The following is a 15,370-nucleotide window of genomic DNA, read 5'->3' as shown; positions in this document are numbered from 1 at the left end:
CTATGCCACTTTGTTTACATACTCATCTCATATGTATATACTGTACTCGATACCATCTACTGTATCTTGCCTATGCTGCTCTGTACCATCACTCATTCATATATCTTTATGTACATATTCTTTATCCCCTTACACTGTGTATAAGACAGTAGTTTTGGAATTGTTAGTTAGATTACTTGTTGGTTATTACTGCATTGTCGGAACTAGAAGCACAAGCATTTCGCTACACTCGCATTAACATCTGCTAACCATGTGTATGTGACAAATCAATTTGATTTGATTTGATTTGAAAGATGGCACATGACATCCCAGATAATGCATGATATAAATCCTGCAAATGTTAAGCAAACAGGCAGAGTCAGTCACAAGCCACACTTCCTGGTGCTACAAGCTGGAAAATGTTATTGACTGAAATCATGAACTTTGTCACCCAATAAGTAAGAGTCTGCTCTGCCTGTGAGCATTGAGTTAGTGCTCCGGGCTATGTTAATAAGGGCTATGAAATGGTGCTTGCTCCATGGTGCTGTGATTGTTCCTCTGTGTGGGTTGAACGGTAGAGCTAGATGCGAATCCTACTCCAGAGAGCTCCAAACCCGCTTTTCTATTACTTTTCTGACATCTGGGGTGACGAGTGAAATTGCTCAAGCTTGCTGATAATGCTCCAAGGCCATTACAGTGCAGAGCCATTCCACGGAAGCAACTCATGTGTCGTAATAACAATAGTCATCGTGAAGTACCCAGCGTGAACCAAATACTGGGCTGAAAATTGAAATTTTGTGGTTTTGGCATGTCTGTACCTTTCAACACTTGGAAAGTGCTACACAGGCAAATCTAATTTTCTGAAAATCAGCACATAGGAAAGTGCATTCATAATGACTTTGTGGCACTGGAGGAGACAAGCCCTCTTGCCGTGCCCTTCCAGCGCCTTCTTCTTCTTCTTTAAAAAATGTTTGCGAATCGCAACCAACTGACAGGTGCATACACCACTACCTACTGTACTGGCGTGTGAGGCCGGTCATGACCTACCTATCATTCCAGTGCCTTTCCAGTACTTTCTCTGTTGAGAGGCTAATGTGTGATTGGCTGGACAATCAGCCCCGACAGTTGATTAGGCTGCTGCTGCTCACATTCGAGGGACAGGACTGGAGATACAGTAGCAGCAGACAGTTTGGGGCTGAAAGGTTATCTTAAACTGAGAGGCTTTGTTATTTGAAGTTATACTTTAAGTGTCTTATTTGTAAGCATTTCTGTTGGTAAGTGATGTAATAAAGCCTCATTTCTGTTGGTAAGTGATGTAATAAAGCCTAATTTCTGTTGATAAGTGATGTAATAAAGCCTGATTTCTGTTGGTAAGTGATGTAATAAAGCCTGATTTCTGTTGGTAAGTGATGTAATAAAGCCTGATTTCTGTTAGTAAGTGATGTAATAAAGCCTGATTTCTGTTGGTAAGTGATGTAATAAAGCCTGATTTCTGTTGGTAAGTGATGTAATAAAGCCTGATTTCTGTTGGTAAGTGATGTAATAAAGCCTGATTTCTGTTGGTAAGTGATGTAATAAAGCCTGATTTCTGTTGGTAAGTGATGTAATAAAACCTCATTTCTGTTGGTAAGTGATGTAATAAAACCTCATTTCTGTTGGTAAGTGATGTAATAAAACCTGATTTCTGTTGGTAAGTGATGTAATAAAGCCTGATTTCTGTTGGTAAGTGATGTAATAAAACCTCATTTCCGTTGGTAAGAAACAGCAGAGGGAACACCCCCCATCCACATCGATGGAACAGTAGTGAAGAGGGTAGCAAGTTTTAAGTTCCTCGGCATACACATCACAGACAAACTGAATTGGTCCACTCACACAGACAGCATCGTGAAGAAGGCGCAGCAGCGCCTCTTCAACCTCAGGAGGCTGAAGAAATTTGGCTTGTCACCAAAAGCACTCACAAACTTCTACAGATGCACAATCGAGAGCATCCTGGCGGGCTGTATCACCGCCTGGTACGGCAACTGCTCCGCCCTCAACCGTAAGGCTCTCCAGAGGGTAGTGAGGTCTGCACAACGTATCACCGGGGGCAAACTACCTGCCCTCCAGGACACCTACACCACCCGATGTTACAGGAAGGCCATAAAGATCATCAAGGACATCAACCACCCGAGCCACTGCCTGTTCACCCCGCTATCATCCAGAAGGCGAGGTCAGTACAGGTGCATCAAAGCTGGGACCGAGAGACTGAAAAACAGCTTCTATCTCAAGGCCATCAGACTGTTAAACAGCCACCACTAACATTGAGTGGCTGCTGCCAACACACTGACACTGACACTGACACTGACTCAACTCCAGCCACTTTAATAATGGGAATTGATGGGAAATGATGTAAATATATCACTAGCCACTTTAAACAATGCTACCTTATATAATGTTACTTACCCTACATTATTCATCTCATATGCATACGTATATACTGTACTCTATATCATCGACTGCATCCTTATGTAATACATGTATCACTAGCCACTTTAACTATGCCACTTTGTTTACATACTCATCTCATATGTATATACTGTACTCGATACCATCTACTGTATCTTGCCTATGCTGCTCTGTACCATCACTCATTCATATATCCTTATGTACATATTCTTTATCCCCTTACACTGTGTATAAGACAGTAGTTTTGGAATTGTTAGTTAGATTACTTGTTGGTTATTACTGCATTGTCGGAACTAGAAGCACAAGCATTTCGCTACACTCGCATTAACATCTGCTAACCATGTGTATGTGACAAATACATTTTGATTTGATTTGAAGTGATGTAATAAAGCCTGATTTCTGTTGGTAAGTGATGTAATAAAGCCTCATTTCTGTTGGTAAGCGATGTAATAAAGCCTACGTTTGAAGCATTCACTCTGCCTCACTGACCCTCTGTACCCGGAGATCCTCTTAGCTCTGGTCCATGGAAGTGGCTTCTCCCCAGGCTCGGTCACGGGCAGCAATAGTTGTTATGGGCTCTGTGGTATATTTTAGCACAGGAATCAGTGCAATTCGCTACGCATGTGATGTAACTGAGCTAGGAGCTGAGAAGAGGCTATTGCAGTGAGCTTATCAGAGAGAGAGAACGTGATGAATATTTCATATGCTATCCACCCACATCATATTACTACCAAACTGCCTACTGATAACGGTGCCATATACTGACGAGGTACCAGCAACAACCCATTCATAGGAGCAACCATCCACGCGTGAATTAAGGCAAGTCCTTTAAGGAACATTTTAGTATCTTAATGCTTAATGAAGTGTTCTCAAAACGCTTGCCTTTCAAACTACTAGTTTATAATCAATTCATGAGAACGTGGGGAAATAGAGAAATAATATTTTAATTGACATGAATTGCTATTGTATTCAACTTTACTGGATTGCGTTCTTTTTACATTCACTGAGAACATCCAATTTCCTGAGCTGTAAAACAGCTAGTGTAGCTAGCTACACGTCTAGTGTCTGCTTCTTGACTGTTAATGCCGCTACCTGTTTGGTAGTAGAGGAGGGAGAAGAATATATTTGATGGTTGTCTGTTTTGTCTCCAGGCAAGGAAACACAAAGGTCAACCGGATATTCGACTACTGTCTGAGTCTGTCTGGATTCTGGAAACATCATACATTGTGGTTGTTGTGTTTGTGCATCAATTCTCTCTCAGTGAATTGCTGTAGTCTTTCACTAACCTGCTCCCTCTGGGAGAAAGACAATAATGGAAAGATGCTGCATGGCACAAGACGAAACCAACAACTGAAGCATAGTCCATCATAACAACTAGCAGACAGAAAGAATGTCATGTTATAGTCCAGGGAAAACAATGAATTCAATCCCTTTGGGATTTCTGTCTCGGGTCTGCCTGGAGCAGTCGAGGCAAAACACTGTTCACCAACAGCACAACAAATACCTTCAAATTCTCCACATGCAGATTATTAAATGGCAAACTATGACCCAAGATCAAAGTCCCTGTTTTATGACTTTGTGCAACAGGTGTGGAGAAAAATCTAAATAAGTTACCACCACTTCCCCTCTATTTTCACATTATACCTGATTGACTGTGATTCTGTTTCAAAATATTAAGGAACCAGAACTATATTTTCAACAGATTTATTATCAATATAAATGATGACATTTCCCATGTGGATAACAATCACTTCAGTCCCTTGAACCAGGCACCATCAAAGATGGCATTGCCTGGGGCTCTCTACAGCACTCAGTGATTCCCTGTGTGTCTATCAGCGTGGCAGCAGCACAGTATTATGTAATAGGAATGAATGCCCTGCAGGTGTTTTATCCATCCTGATTAAACCTCAATCAGGTCTAAATGGGAACACAGGTTGTGAGTGATGAGCCTGGGCCAGGCAGGGACACTGCTCCAGCAGATGGACAGAGACTAACAAGAGAGTGGGTAGGCAGCGCCAAAACCTTCAGCCAGTGGGGGACAACACTGGATATGAATGAAAGGTACCCAGTCTCTGGACGTTGAGAGGAATAAAGGGTAGGCCTACTTCAAGTGGGCAGAAAGGGTACAAAACAGAGCTAACCACGACCGTTGTTGAATGGACCCTCTCCACAGTGTTATGTCAATATGTGGGGATTGGGTGGTGAGGGTACCTGGTGAGGGGGTACTGAGCCCCTATGGCGGAATGGGTGTCCTGCTGGCGGATGGCTCGGATGGCAGTGGGCGCGGTGAACATGGAGGAACAACCATGCTCTGACAGCACGCGGAAGAACGCCCCGGCATCCGGTGTCCCAACAGGCTTTCCCTGCATAGAGAGAGAGAGAGATCCGTTACAAACCCAAACAGCCTGAGGACATAAGCTTACATGAACACGCCAGTTGGGTATTGAAGTGTAGCGGTACATTCAGAGCAAGCTGTTTTTAGAGGCTTGCGGTAGTAATGACTCAGCCAGCCACCTATCAAACAGAAGAACAGCACTAAGGCCATAAAGTTTTGTTCCTATTGACGTTCCACAACATTAACACTTCCACTGTGCCGAACAGAATGAATATTCATGGGGATATCTGCTGAAATGGAGACAAAATAATATTTGGAGCCCAGACAGATGGGCTGAAACTGATGAATAGAAACAAGATTACTCTGTTGGGAAAGTATTGTGCACCAACAAAATTCAGAGTGAGGAAGAGCCCACGGGCGAGCGGAAACGATATTTATTCTCTGAAGGTTCAGTCGGCGAGATTGCTCGTACAGTAAGGAGAGAGAGAGAGAGACGAGGGGTGAGAGAGAGAGAGAGAGAGAGAGAGTGAGACAGATTAAAACGAGCTGGGAAATCAACAACAACAGACTTGAGGGACTTAATTTCCTCTCAGTGTGAATATCTATGACTGTGTATTGATCAGTGAGAGGGCAGAAGGTCTTGTGTGGTGTAGGGTAGACAGGAGCAGTGCATTCCACAAGGCAAACGCAGCCAGACAACAGGCTCTGCTTAAAGCCAGGCTGATGAATTCAACACCCACCTCCAATCCTCCAGCAGCCACAGAGACCAAAAGGCTAATGAGACAGAAAGGACTGCTCATGGAGGCTACCTCCCCACCCCTCTCTCCCAACCCCCTGGGGTCATTTAACCAGGGCCCAAGCACAGCAGAATCACCAGCAGCTCTTCATACAAATAAATTCCTCAATTCAACCTAACTGGGCCTTTTCAAGCCAGTGAATATTGGTTTAATGAGGCGGTGGTAAATTTGCAATGATGATCATGTGCATGAATATCAAGAGGCCGGTTGTCTGAAACCACATATAATCATACGTCATTAGGAGTCCATTTTTCTTGTGTTCATTATCTTTAAATAGAGTAATCTGCAAAGCATTTGGAATCACTGAGTGAAAGGGGCAAGTCCTTGAGAAAGTTGAGTTTGTTTTTCTGGAGTCAATTGACCAGTCAATTGGCCCGTTCACAGGTCATTATAATAGGCCTATCTAGGCTAAGGTACATACCTCGTATAGAATGGTGGTGTTGCCGTGGAGGAGAGGGGCGTAGCAGATGTAGGAGTGGCCCACTACCCAGCCCAGGTCAGACGCTGCCCACCATACCTAGTAGAGAGTAGGCAGAGAAAGATGAGAGAATTCATACGGTACTGTGTTTGTGCATGTTTATGGTGTATGTTCTGTAATACAATGATAAAGAACACTGGAGATGTTTCACATGGACTTACTTCGCCAGGCTTGAGGCCATAAATGTTTGCCATGGTCCACGTCAACATCACAGCGTATCCAGCAGTATCCCTGACAACGCCCTGAGGGGAAGATATAGAAAAGAGGCGAACGTTGATGCAAGACGAATGCAACAAGCTCTCAACGGGTTCATTTTTATTTTACATCAAACCCTTGTATAAATCTTTCTTTTTCAATTCAACTATTTCGTGAGGCCATTTTTACGATGTATGGTAACATAACCTGTAGGAGTTCAGCTGTTTCCTCCATAGATCTCACTGGTGACTACGAGTCTGAGAACAAAAGGTCAGCGGGTGGATATTTCATATTATCTGGGTGCTAAAGACAAAGGGAGCTATCTGGAGCTGTGTTTTTTCCAATTTAGATCCACCTCCGGTCAATTTCTCAACCTCCTGAATGGTTCACCTCATATTCAGTACTACCCTATCATATTCAGATCTGGTTTAAACATTGTCTCATCTATCTCATGGTGGTACAGTTTAGAAAGAACTTAATTCACATTTGCAGAGCCATGGAAAGTCTACTGCAGTATATGCATTAAACTGTGAAATTGACTGGCTTCCTTATGAAAGAAGTCGTCAGACCCCACTGGGCAAAAACTGGTTGAATCAACGTTGTTTCTATGTCATTTCAACCAAAAAATTAAATGTGATGACGTTGAATGAAAATGGAAAATAGATTCTGTTTATTCACCCAACTTTTAACCTAAATCCAAAGAAATTGTGACATTTTTTGTTGATTTCACGTTGACAACTCAACCAAATGTAAATCAAACGTAGACGTTGAACTGATGTCTGTTCCCAGTGGGTCTTTACTCCCCTTTCTGTAATGAACTTGTTGTGTCGAGTCAGAGTGCTGTACCTTAGGAGCTCCGGTGGTCCCAGACGTGTAGAGGACGTATAGAGGATGGCTGGCAGGGAGAGACACACAGTCATGAGGACGTGCAGTGGACATCTCCTCCTCCCAGTCCAGACTGAGGTCAGGGTGCATGGACACCTTCTCCTGTTGCAGACAATCAACCAGGAGAGATGCATTTATTTCCATGACACATTCAAGAGACACACATTCAATCATTTTTACCACGTGGACATAAAAGACAGATTAAAACAGATCCATTAGTTGTGCACAACTCAACAAGGCTCATCCGACCACCAATGTCATACAGTTCAAGAAAAGTGTTTTATAGTGGTCACAACTTGGGTTTTCAATTGTGCATTTTTCAATAAGTGAGCTTTCATGATGCAGAACATGCGGAATTCCAACTGTCCAAAGGCCGAGGGAAAGGCGAGAAGACCCCCCAAAATCTTGAGCTGCTTTTGAATTGTTCTCTTCCAAAATAATAGAATCCAGTAGTAGGACCCTTCTCTGATTAATGAGGGCCTTATGGGTGGGTTTTGAAGTCCACTTCTCTAGAACCACTCATTGCTTTTTCATAGTGATTACTAGAGTGGTTTAAGATTCATCAGAGCGGTAATTTACCAATGAAAAAAAAGGGGGGGGGCATCTCATATTCTCCAAGTGATATGTTCAGACAGTTTCCATGACAACATATCACCTTAAAAGTATCCTCCCTGTGTTGCATAATCAAAAATAGCTACTAGGGTAACTAGTAATACAGCAGCAGTCAGGGTGCAAAGCCCCAGACTTTGTGATACATTCCAAACATCGGTGGTACTAATAAAATAGGTGTGAAAGATTGCCTGAGCAGAGTGATTAAAATACTTTGCAAAGCATTTTTAGAATGATTTCCCTGAGCACAGATTTGGCTGTTTTTATGAGTTGAGAAGAAACTCATTTCAGTTTCCTGGAGTGCCAACACATTACTGTAAGTGGCTGCTGGCTGTTTTGGGGGAAATTGACTGTCTTTTATTCTACCGGTTCTGCCTGGTTTCACTCTGACCCTGTGCCAGGCTCCCCACCACAGCCTAGGGGCACATCTCAGCGTTGAGTGCGTTGCGTGATTCAGTCCCTCATGCGCACCGTTTCGCTCTCCCAACTTTGTTTCAACAGGCCGTTTAGGAGCGACAGATCTGTCGAACCATCCATCCATCCAACCATCCATACAAGCTCACGGCTGAAATAATCAGATTTATATATATACTAGAAACGTATTTGTGGTCCATTCAGGAAGTAATAGCATTAGGTAAGAAATAGAGAGGATAATGTACAACTATTGCATGTCAGCAGAGTTATTGTCTTTGGGAAATGACAGGCATATCTCTGAGAGAGTTGACGTTAGTGAGTTAGGCCTTACCACAGAATAACATAGAACTGTATTCTATCTCTATGGACCTCACCATGCCAGGCCGGTTGTAGATGAGGACCTTGGAGGGACTGTGAGAGCTGAGCTCCAGGGCTTTCTCCACCAGGGGAATGTACTCCACTCTCCTGCCAGGCTCAATGCCAAAGGAGGCCGTCACTATCATCTTGGGCTGGAAGACACAGCATTCACACAGTGTGCTTACCGGGGGCCTCTTAAAAGAAACAAGACTTAAGAGATGTGATACAACACAGCTCAAACAAATGCATTAGTCTGAAATGTAAGTCAGAACATTCTGAAAGGCCATGTTCTGACTATGTAACGTACTATCAATATGACCGATGTTACCTCTCAATTACTATCTGCACACCGTCATACCTTCCTCGGGTTACTGATCTAATGTATTAAGGGATCTGAAATGACTGTCTCATTCAACATAGAACGAGTGTCTCGAATATGTCGTTCATTCTAATACAATATAAAACAGGCTAATCAACTCTACCCAAATGCTTGAGGAGGAATCTTCAGCAACAGTGGAGGTGCTCCTCTCTGAATGTTATATAGGCCTAGAACGTAAAAGGCTTGAAGATCTGGCTTAAATAGCTTAAAAGGATTTCAGTATACGCAATTCAGCGTCAGAGTCACATACTGGCTAATATCCCGGCTGCTTTGATGAAATCCCTCCAACAAAGTGCTTCACTTGGCATCAGTGAGACCTTTATCTACTGCAATATTACGATGTGACTGTGAAAGTGGGCCATCAACTCTTCTATAAACAGTCCTATAAATGTGGCATGTACAGTTCACATTTAACCATTCAACCATTAAACAGATCTGACAGTGGAGAAAATACCAAATAGCTAAATATATTTGAGTGCATATGGTCCATTTCAAACTAAATTGAGAGAACAAAGGGACGTGTCATCCAGCACATCAAACTAAAGAGACACAATGTGAAGCTATGATGGCCGGCTGACCTTGGCATGGTCGATGCGGACAGACAGCTCCTTGGAGGCGAATCCCCCAAAAATGAGGCTGTGCGGGGCTCCGATCCTGGCACAGGCTAGCATGGTGAACATGGCCTGGGGCACCATGGGCATGTAGATGACCACCAGGTCGCCCTTCCACACCCCGTGTTTCACCAGGACCCCAGCCAGCCTGGACACCTGGGCAGAGAGGAGGGGAAGGGGTTCAAGCTGCTTAGGGGTGGCATTAGTATGTTACAACATACGGGTGAAAATGTATATTTAGAGGGATGTCCTAGAGTCTTAGAGGGATGTCCTAGATCCTTACCTGTTCCTGTAGTTCTCTAAAAGTGGTTGAGATCCTTACCTGTTCCTGTAGTTCTCTAAAAGTGGTTGAGATCCTTACCTGTTCTTGTAGTTCTCTAAAGTGGTTGAGATCATTGCTTGTTCCTGTAGTTCTCTAAAAGTGGTTGAGATCATAACCTGTTCCTGTAGTTCTCTAAAAGTGGTTGAGATCATTAACTGTTCCTATAGTTCTCTAAAAGTGGTCGAGATCATTACCTGTTCCTGTAGTTCTCTAAAAGTGGTTAAGATCATTACCTGTTCCTGTAGTTCTCTAAAAGTGGTTGAGATCATTACCTGTTCCTGTAGTTCTCTAAAAGTGGTTAAGATCATAACCTGTTCCTGTAGTTCTCTAAAAGTGGTTAAGATCATTACCTGTTCCTGTAGTTCTCTAAAAGTGGTTGAGATCATTACCTGTTCCTGTAGTTCTCTAAAAGTGGTTGAGATCATTACCTGTTCCTGTAGTTCTCTAAAAGTGGTTGAGATCATAACCTGTTCCTGTAGTTCTCTAAAAGTGGTTGAGATCATTACCTGTTCCTGTAGTTCTCTAAAAGTGGTTAAGATCATTACCTGTTCCTGTAGTTCTCTAAAAGTGGTTGAGATCATTACCTGTTCCTGCATTTCTCTAAAAGTGGTTGAGATCATTACCTGTTCCTGTAGTTCTCTAAAAGTGGTTGAGATCATAACCTGTTCCTGTAGTTCTCTAAAAGTGGTTGAGATCATTACCTGTTCCTGTAGTTCTCTAAAAGTGGTTGAGATCATTACCTGTTCCTGTAGTTCTCTAAAAGTGATGGTCTGCTTAGTTCCAGTCACTGGGCTGTCATAAATGATGGCCGGTTGATCTCCTCGTCCGCTCTCGACATGGCGATCCACCGCATTGTGGCAAACATTCAACTTCCCCCCGGCGAACCTTACAAAGAGAAAACCCCACATTACAGGAAGCATATTGTCATTAAGAGACAATAAATAACTACTGTAATACTTTCACTATAGATCTATCAATGTTATGAAATAACAAAGATAACAGTAAGCACATTGTAGCTTGGTCTACAATTAGAGAATGTGTATGATAAAATGAACACAGTCCAAAATGGCAGATCCTGTATGTTGCAGGAAAAACTATGTACAACCCCAGATCTTTGATGAAATGGGACTCTCAACTCACTATGAGCTCTGTTGAGGTACTGAGGTGCTGAGACAAGCAGATGGTGTCTGGATTCCTGTTGTTTTTAATATGCACGCACACGGAAAGATGAGACATCATGCACAGTCGCTCACTAGACATATGGCTTTGATTTTAAAATGATTACAACACTGAGGTCAATCTAGAGAGCATAAGTGGATTTTTACCATGCAGAATTAAAGGTTCATCTTGTGAGGTTTGTCATCAAATACTTTGGACAGCTATACATGGTTTAATGTGACCTTGGTGCACAAAATTAATTCTGACAACCATTACAAAATATGTAACAATTAAGCACTAGTGCATTATATTTCACAATTGGATAGTCATAGACTACTAACTGTATGTACATTGTACATAAATGTATCGTCCACACATTTAATGCTTTCAAGTAGTAGGATAAATTGTATAGCGCCAAAGTGGTAGGTGGAGGTAGTGCTCAGATAACGTCATCGGGTCGAAAGGTTGTCTCGCGCCGAACTGCGCATGTCTCAAAGCATATCCTTCAATATATAGATGTTTTCATTTTCGTCAAAAACATATTTCACAAGGTTGGGAGTAGTAATATGTTCAACTAGTTAAGTAGGACATTTGCTAAAATCTACGTTGTGCCTTTAGATTTCGAAAAAATGAACAACTAAGGAAGAGTTTTCCACCTCTTTCATTGACATCTCAAACCCAGGACTGGTCTGCTTTGCAAGCGTTCCCGGAAGTCTCGCCACTGGGTTTACACTCTGTGACCCAAGTGTGACTGACTGAGCGAATTCGACGTTGCACCGAAACGACTTGCAGGATAATGCCCATGTAATTAATAGTAGCTTTTACCATTGCTTTGTCGTTCACCAGCGGTTGTAAAATGACTAGTATTTACCATTATGCAACAAACCGGTATTCGTTCACCTCATTGGTATCGATGCACTGACACTTATCAACATACAGTAAATAGTTACCACTTTGGAAATATGGCGTCCCCATTGTCCATTGTTCGGCTCCATGGCTCAAACCAGGTTACATTCTGTGCTACTTCACCCCAGAACTGTTCAGGGTCATCCCTCGCTGTTCTGAAAGCTTCGTCGTATGCGTTGTTGTTTGTTGTTAATGTTCTGTTACATTGTTGCTCGTTAGTTGGTGACAAAGATGAGAGAACTCTCAACTCACGCTGTGCAGTCGCTGTCCAGGAATGAAAGACATTTAACGGTCCCAAAGTTAGCCTTCTCTCGCTCCTGGTATTTGGAATGGCAAGGGAAGTGCAGTAACCTTTACAAGCAATACCATTCTCTGGTCTGACTTTTGCGATAATGACATTTTTTAAAGTCATACTTAATCTTGTTGGCCGAAAAAGAGGCATCTCTGAAGTGTTGGTAAACTAGGCTCCTGAATGTGTTTTCCTGGTTAAATCTAGTTTAGACGTGTGCTGCCAAAGACGAAAGAGGGAGCCCTTGATCTCATCCGCAGAGTTATCAAGGTGTTTGTGACTTCTTCAGACTCGATAGTGGCTACAGCGTCATCAAAAGCCACTTCGATGGAAATACGAACTATGAACTGGATGTGGGAAGTTGATTCAGGCGTAGTGCTGTTCTCAGGGTTAGTCAATCTTGGCAAGATTCCCTTCATACTAGTAGTGAGTGCTTGCACAAGAGAACATGCATGCACTTCTTGTTGATTTTGTCAATTTTAAGAATGAGATAATGGGTGCGATTTGAGACAACTTCTGCAAGTTGCAACTATGCCCATAGAAATTCATAATTATCATTTTAATAATTTTTTTCATCAGTTCTTAGCCTGCTAGTAATTGATTTGGTACATTTAAGCAACAACAACATGCTCAACTAACTTCCTGTATTTCAACACATTTTGCCATGGTGCAGAAAGAAAAATGTGCAGTTTTATAATTCTGCTCTACAGGCTAAGAGAACATGTTGCCGTTTTAAAGCTAATTTCCTGCTATTCTAAACGTTTTGCCCCGGGGCGCGTGCCCTGAGCCTGACCCTGCATACCTGTTTGGAATCCGGCCCTGGCTATTATGCAGGAACATCTACAAAGTATAGGCCTAATAAGAACATCGGGAGAGATTGTAAAGTGTTACCCAGATTTTTATTTGTGAGCTTTATCAAAGGTTTCCTAATAGATACTTTAAAGATGCGTATCTAGATTGTCTTCATAATAAGCAGTTTATAAAATACCTTGAACCATCAAAATAAATTATTTTACTTTAACTTGAATGTTGTGAAGCCAAGAAATACATTATTCTATTCTATCGAATGCTGTTCTGATACAAAAGACTGAAGTACATGAACAGGATGAAGACGTTGCAAATTCACGGAGCATTGGGCACATAAAATATTGTTAATATTAGTCTTATATTCCATATAAAATATGAGTTGCTAATGTTGTGTTGCTGAATCCTCAGCTCACCAACAGATCTGAAGACAATTTGTCTGTGTACAATAGTATAACAAACAAACAAATGTTCAGCCATTGGTGTGTTGAATGGTGTTCAGTGAGCAGAGTTTGCTGCACACTGTGTACCCTGCTTCAGACACCTTACCAAAATGACCTTGTCTGTTTATTTGAAACACTCGGAAGTCCTGAGGTCCTTTAGGGTAAAGTTGATCTTAAATTATCTATTGAGGACTCGGATTAATGGCAAATATTGTAGTTAGCAGCTCCTTGGAAAAGCCCTGAGGGTATTTGTAAAATGGCCATATGGAGAGCAATTAAGGAAAATGATGGATGTTCCAAGAAGTCAAGTCCTGCCTCCTCAAGCGCAAGAGTGAACACACTGAATGTACTTTATTATTGATCATGAGTTCTGTCTCACTTCCCATAGCATTTGCAGCCTCTATAGACCTACTAGAGTGAAGAGCAATGCAATGTGGGAAGTCTTGCAAACATGTTGATTGAAGTGCTTACACAAGACTTGCTTTTGCACATCTTTATCTCGTCACACTGCCTGTGTCTTTCGTTCATTGACTGCTGTCGGCTCAGATGTTGTTGCCCACGTCCCCTGCACTACATCAATGTCATCAGCGAGTCTATGGTAATTATCCACAATGCTGCTTACTCCACAGAAAAATACCTATCTCGAGTCGACTCTGGTACTTGGAAACAATGATTGAGCAACTCATCAATCTGGCTGGCGTTTGAGTCCAATGTGATTTACAAATGCCCTGACTAATGTTTTCCATTTGGGTTTCTCAGGCATCAATCAATGCTAAACACGTCATTCTTACACACAGCCTTTGTGGCAGCCTGCAAGTAAAGGAGTTCATATATCAATTGAATGAAACGTAATGAAATTGCTGGTGTCAGTTGATTCAGTTTGCATTGGCAGAACTCTATCAACAACCTGTATTCCACAGAAAGAGATCCAGAATCCAAGTAGTGCAATATAAGAGGATAAATGCATTTAAATTAAATCACCTTTTGACAGAATCCCTTTTGATTGGAAACCTTCCATACGTATATGATGATTTTAGAAGTGCTCAGAAAGTGACTTTTTGGATCTGAATGTCAAAACATTCAAGAGATGAAGGTGCTCGAAGTTGACACATTTTGCATACCCCACCATATCACAAGATATCCATGTCTTTATCACTGGAAAAGATAACCAACAGTTGAGATTGATATCATTTAAATGCTAACAACATGGTTGTCAAACTATTTGATCATTTCTGGAAAAACACATTTTTTTTAATTATCCAAAAACGTTGAATTATGTTTTAGTTCACACACAGTATGTTGTAGCTTAGAGCCTATTTTACATCATCTGAGGTTTTTGTGTTGTGCCTTCCATTGGTTGAGACACAACATGCTCTTGAATACAGAGTGGGTGTCATGTTTTGGCTGATAAATGTGCTAAAATGGAAATAAATAGACATGTTAACATTCAAACATATCAACAATTCCCTGTGGGAAAGTCTGGAAAATACTTCTAAGGATTACCACACAAAATTGTGTGAATGCAGATGCTGTGTGGGAAGAGCCTGTCTTTTGGGAAATGGCAGTTAAAGACAAGTACACTAAATTTAGACTACCAAATGCCAAACCCCTATTTAGAACCAATTACCATCTATTAAAAGTAAGTTACTAAATATAGTCCAGTCTGTAACATTCTCTATGAAATGGGCTTCAAGTGGTATAATTTAAGGTAGTGAGCTGAGCTTTGCCATTATTGATGTACAGGATATCACAAAAGTGAGTACACCCCTCACATTTTTGTAAATATTTGAGTATATCTTTTCATGTGACAACATTGAAGAAATTACACTTTGCTACAATGTAAAGTATTGAGTGTACAGCTTGTATAACAGTGTACATTTGCTGTCCCCTCAAAATAACTCAACACACAGCCATTAATGTCTAAACCGCTGGCAACAAAAGTGAGTACACCCCTAAGTGAAAAA

General features: G+C 41.7%; 1 protein-coding gene across 2 annotated transcripts in view; it reads right to left on the bottom strand.

Annotated features, from left to right (window-relative positions):
* LOC115106131 (acyl-CoA synthetase short-chain family member 3, mitochondrial-like) overlaps positions 1-12,504 on the bottom strand; it is a 53,651-nt gene extending 41,147 nt beyond the window's left edge. The window contains exons 1-8 of one of the 2 annotated variants that reach the window (XM_065008326.1): positions 11,915-12,504; positions 10,547-10,691; positions 9,452-9,640; positions 8,512-8,646; positions 7,076-7,216; positions 6,196-6,276; positions 5,978-6,073; positions 4,636-4,787 (exon numbers count right to left, since the gene is read on the bottom strand). In XM_065008326.1, the coding sequence (XP_064864398.1) occupies positions 4,636-4,787; positions 5,978-6,073; positions 6,196-6,276; positions 7,076-7,216; positions 8,512-8,646; positions 9,452-9,640; positions 10,547-10,691; positions 11,915-12,312 (1,337 nt within the window). In that variant the 5' untranslated portion in view covers positions 12,313-12,504. Of the gene's footprint in view, positions 1-4,635; positions 4,788-5,977; positions 6,074-6,195; positions 6,277-7,075; positions 7,217-8,511; positions 8,647-9,451; positions 9,641-9,767; positions 9,787-10,546; positions 10,692-11,914 lie in introns of those variants that run through there. The other variant, XM_065008327.1, reaches the window with a different exon arrangement.
* Positions 12,505-15,370: the final 2,866 nt, after the last annotated feature.

The sequence above is a fragment of the Oncorhynchus nerka genome, linkage group LG23 (genome assembly GCF_034236695.1).
Source record: "Oncorhynchus nerka isolate Pitt River linkage group LG23, Oner_Uvic_2.0, whole genome shotgun sequence".
Taxonomy (NCBI): Eukaryota; Metazoa; Chordata; class Actinopteri; order Salmoniformes; family Salmonidae; genus Oncorhynchus; species Oncorhynchus nerka.
The sequence above is the reverse complement of the archived record's forward strand: the minus strand, read 5'-3'. Positions and strand labels throughout refer to the sequence as shown.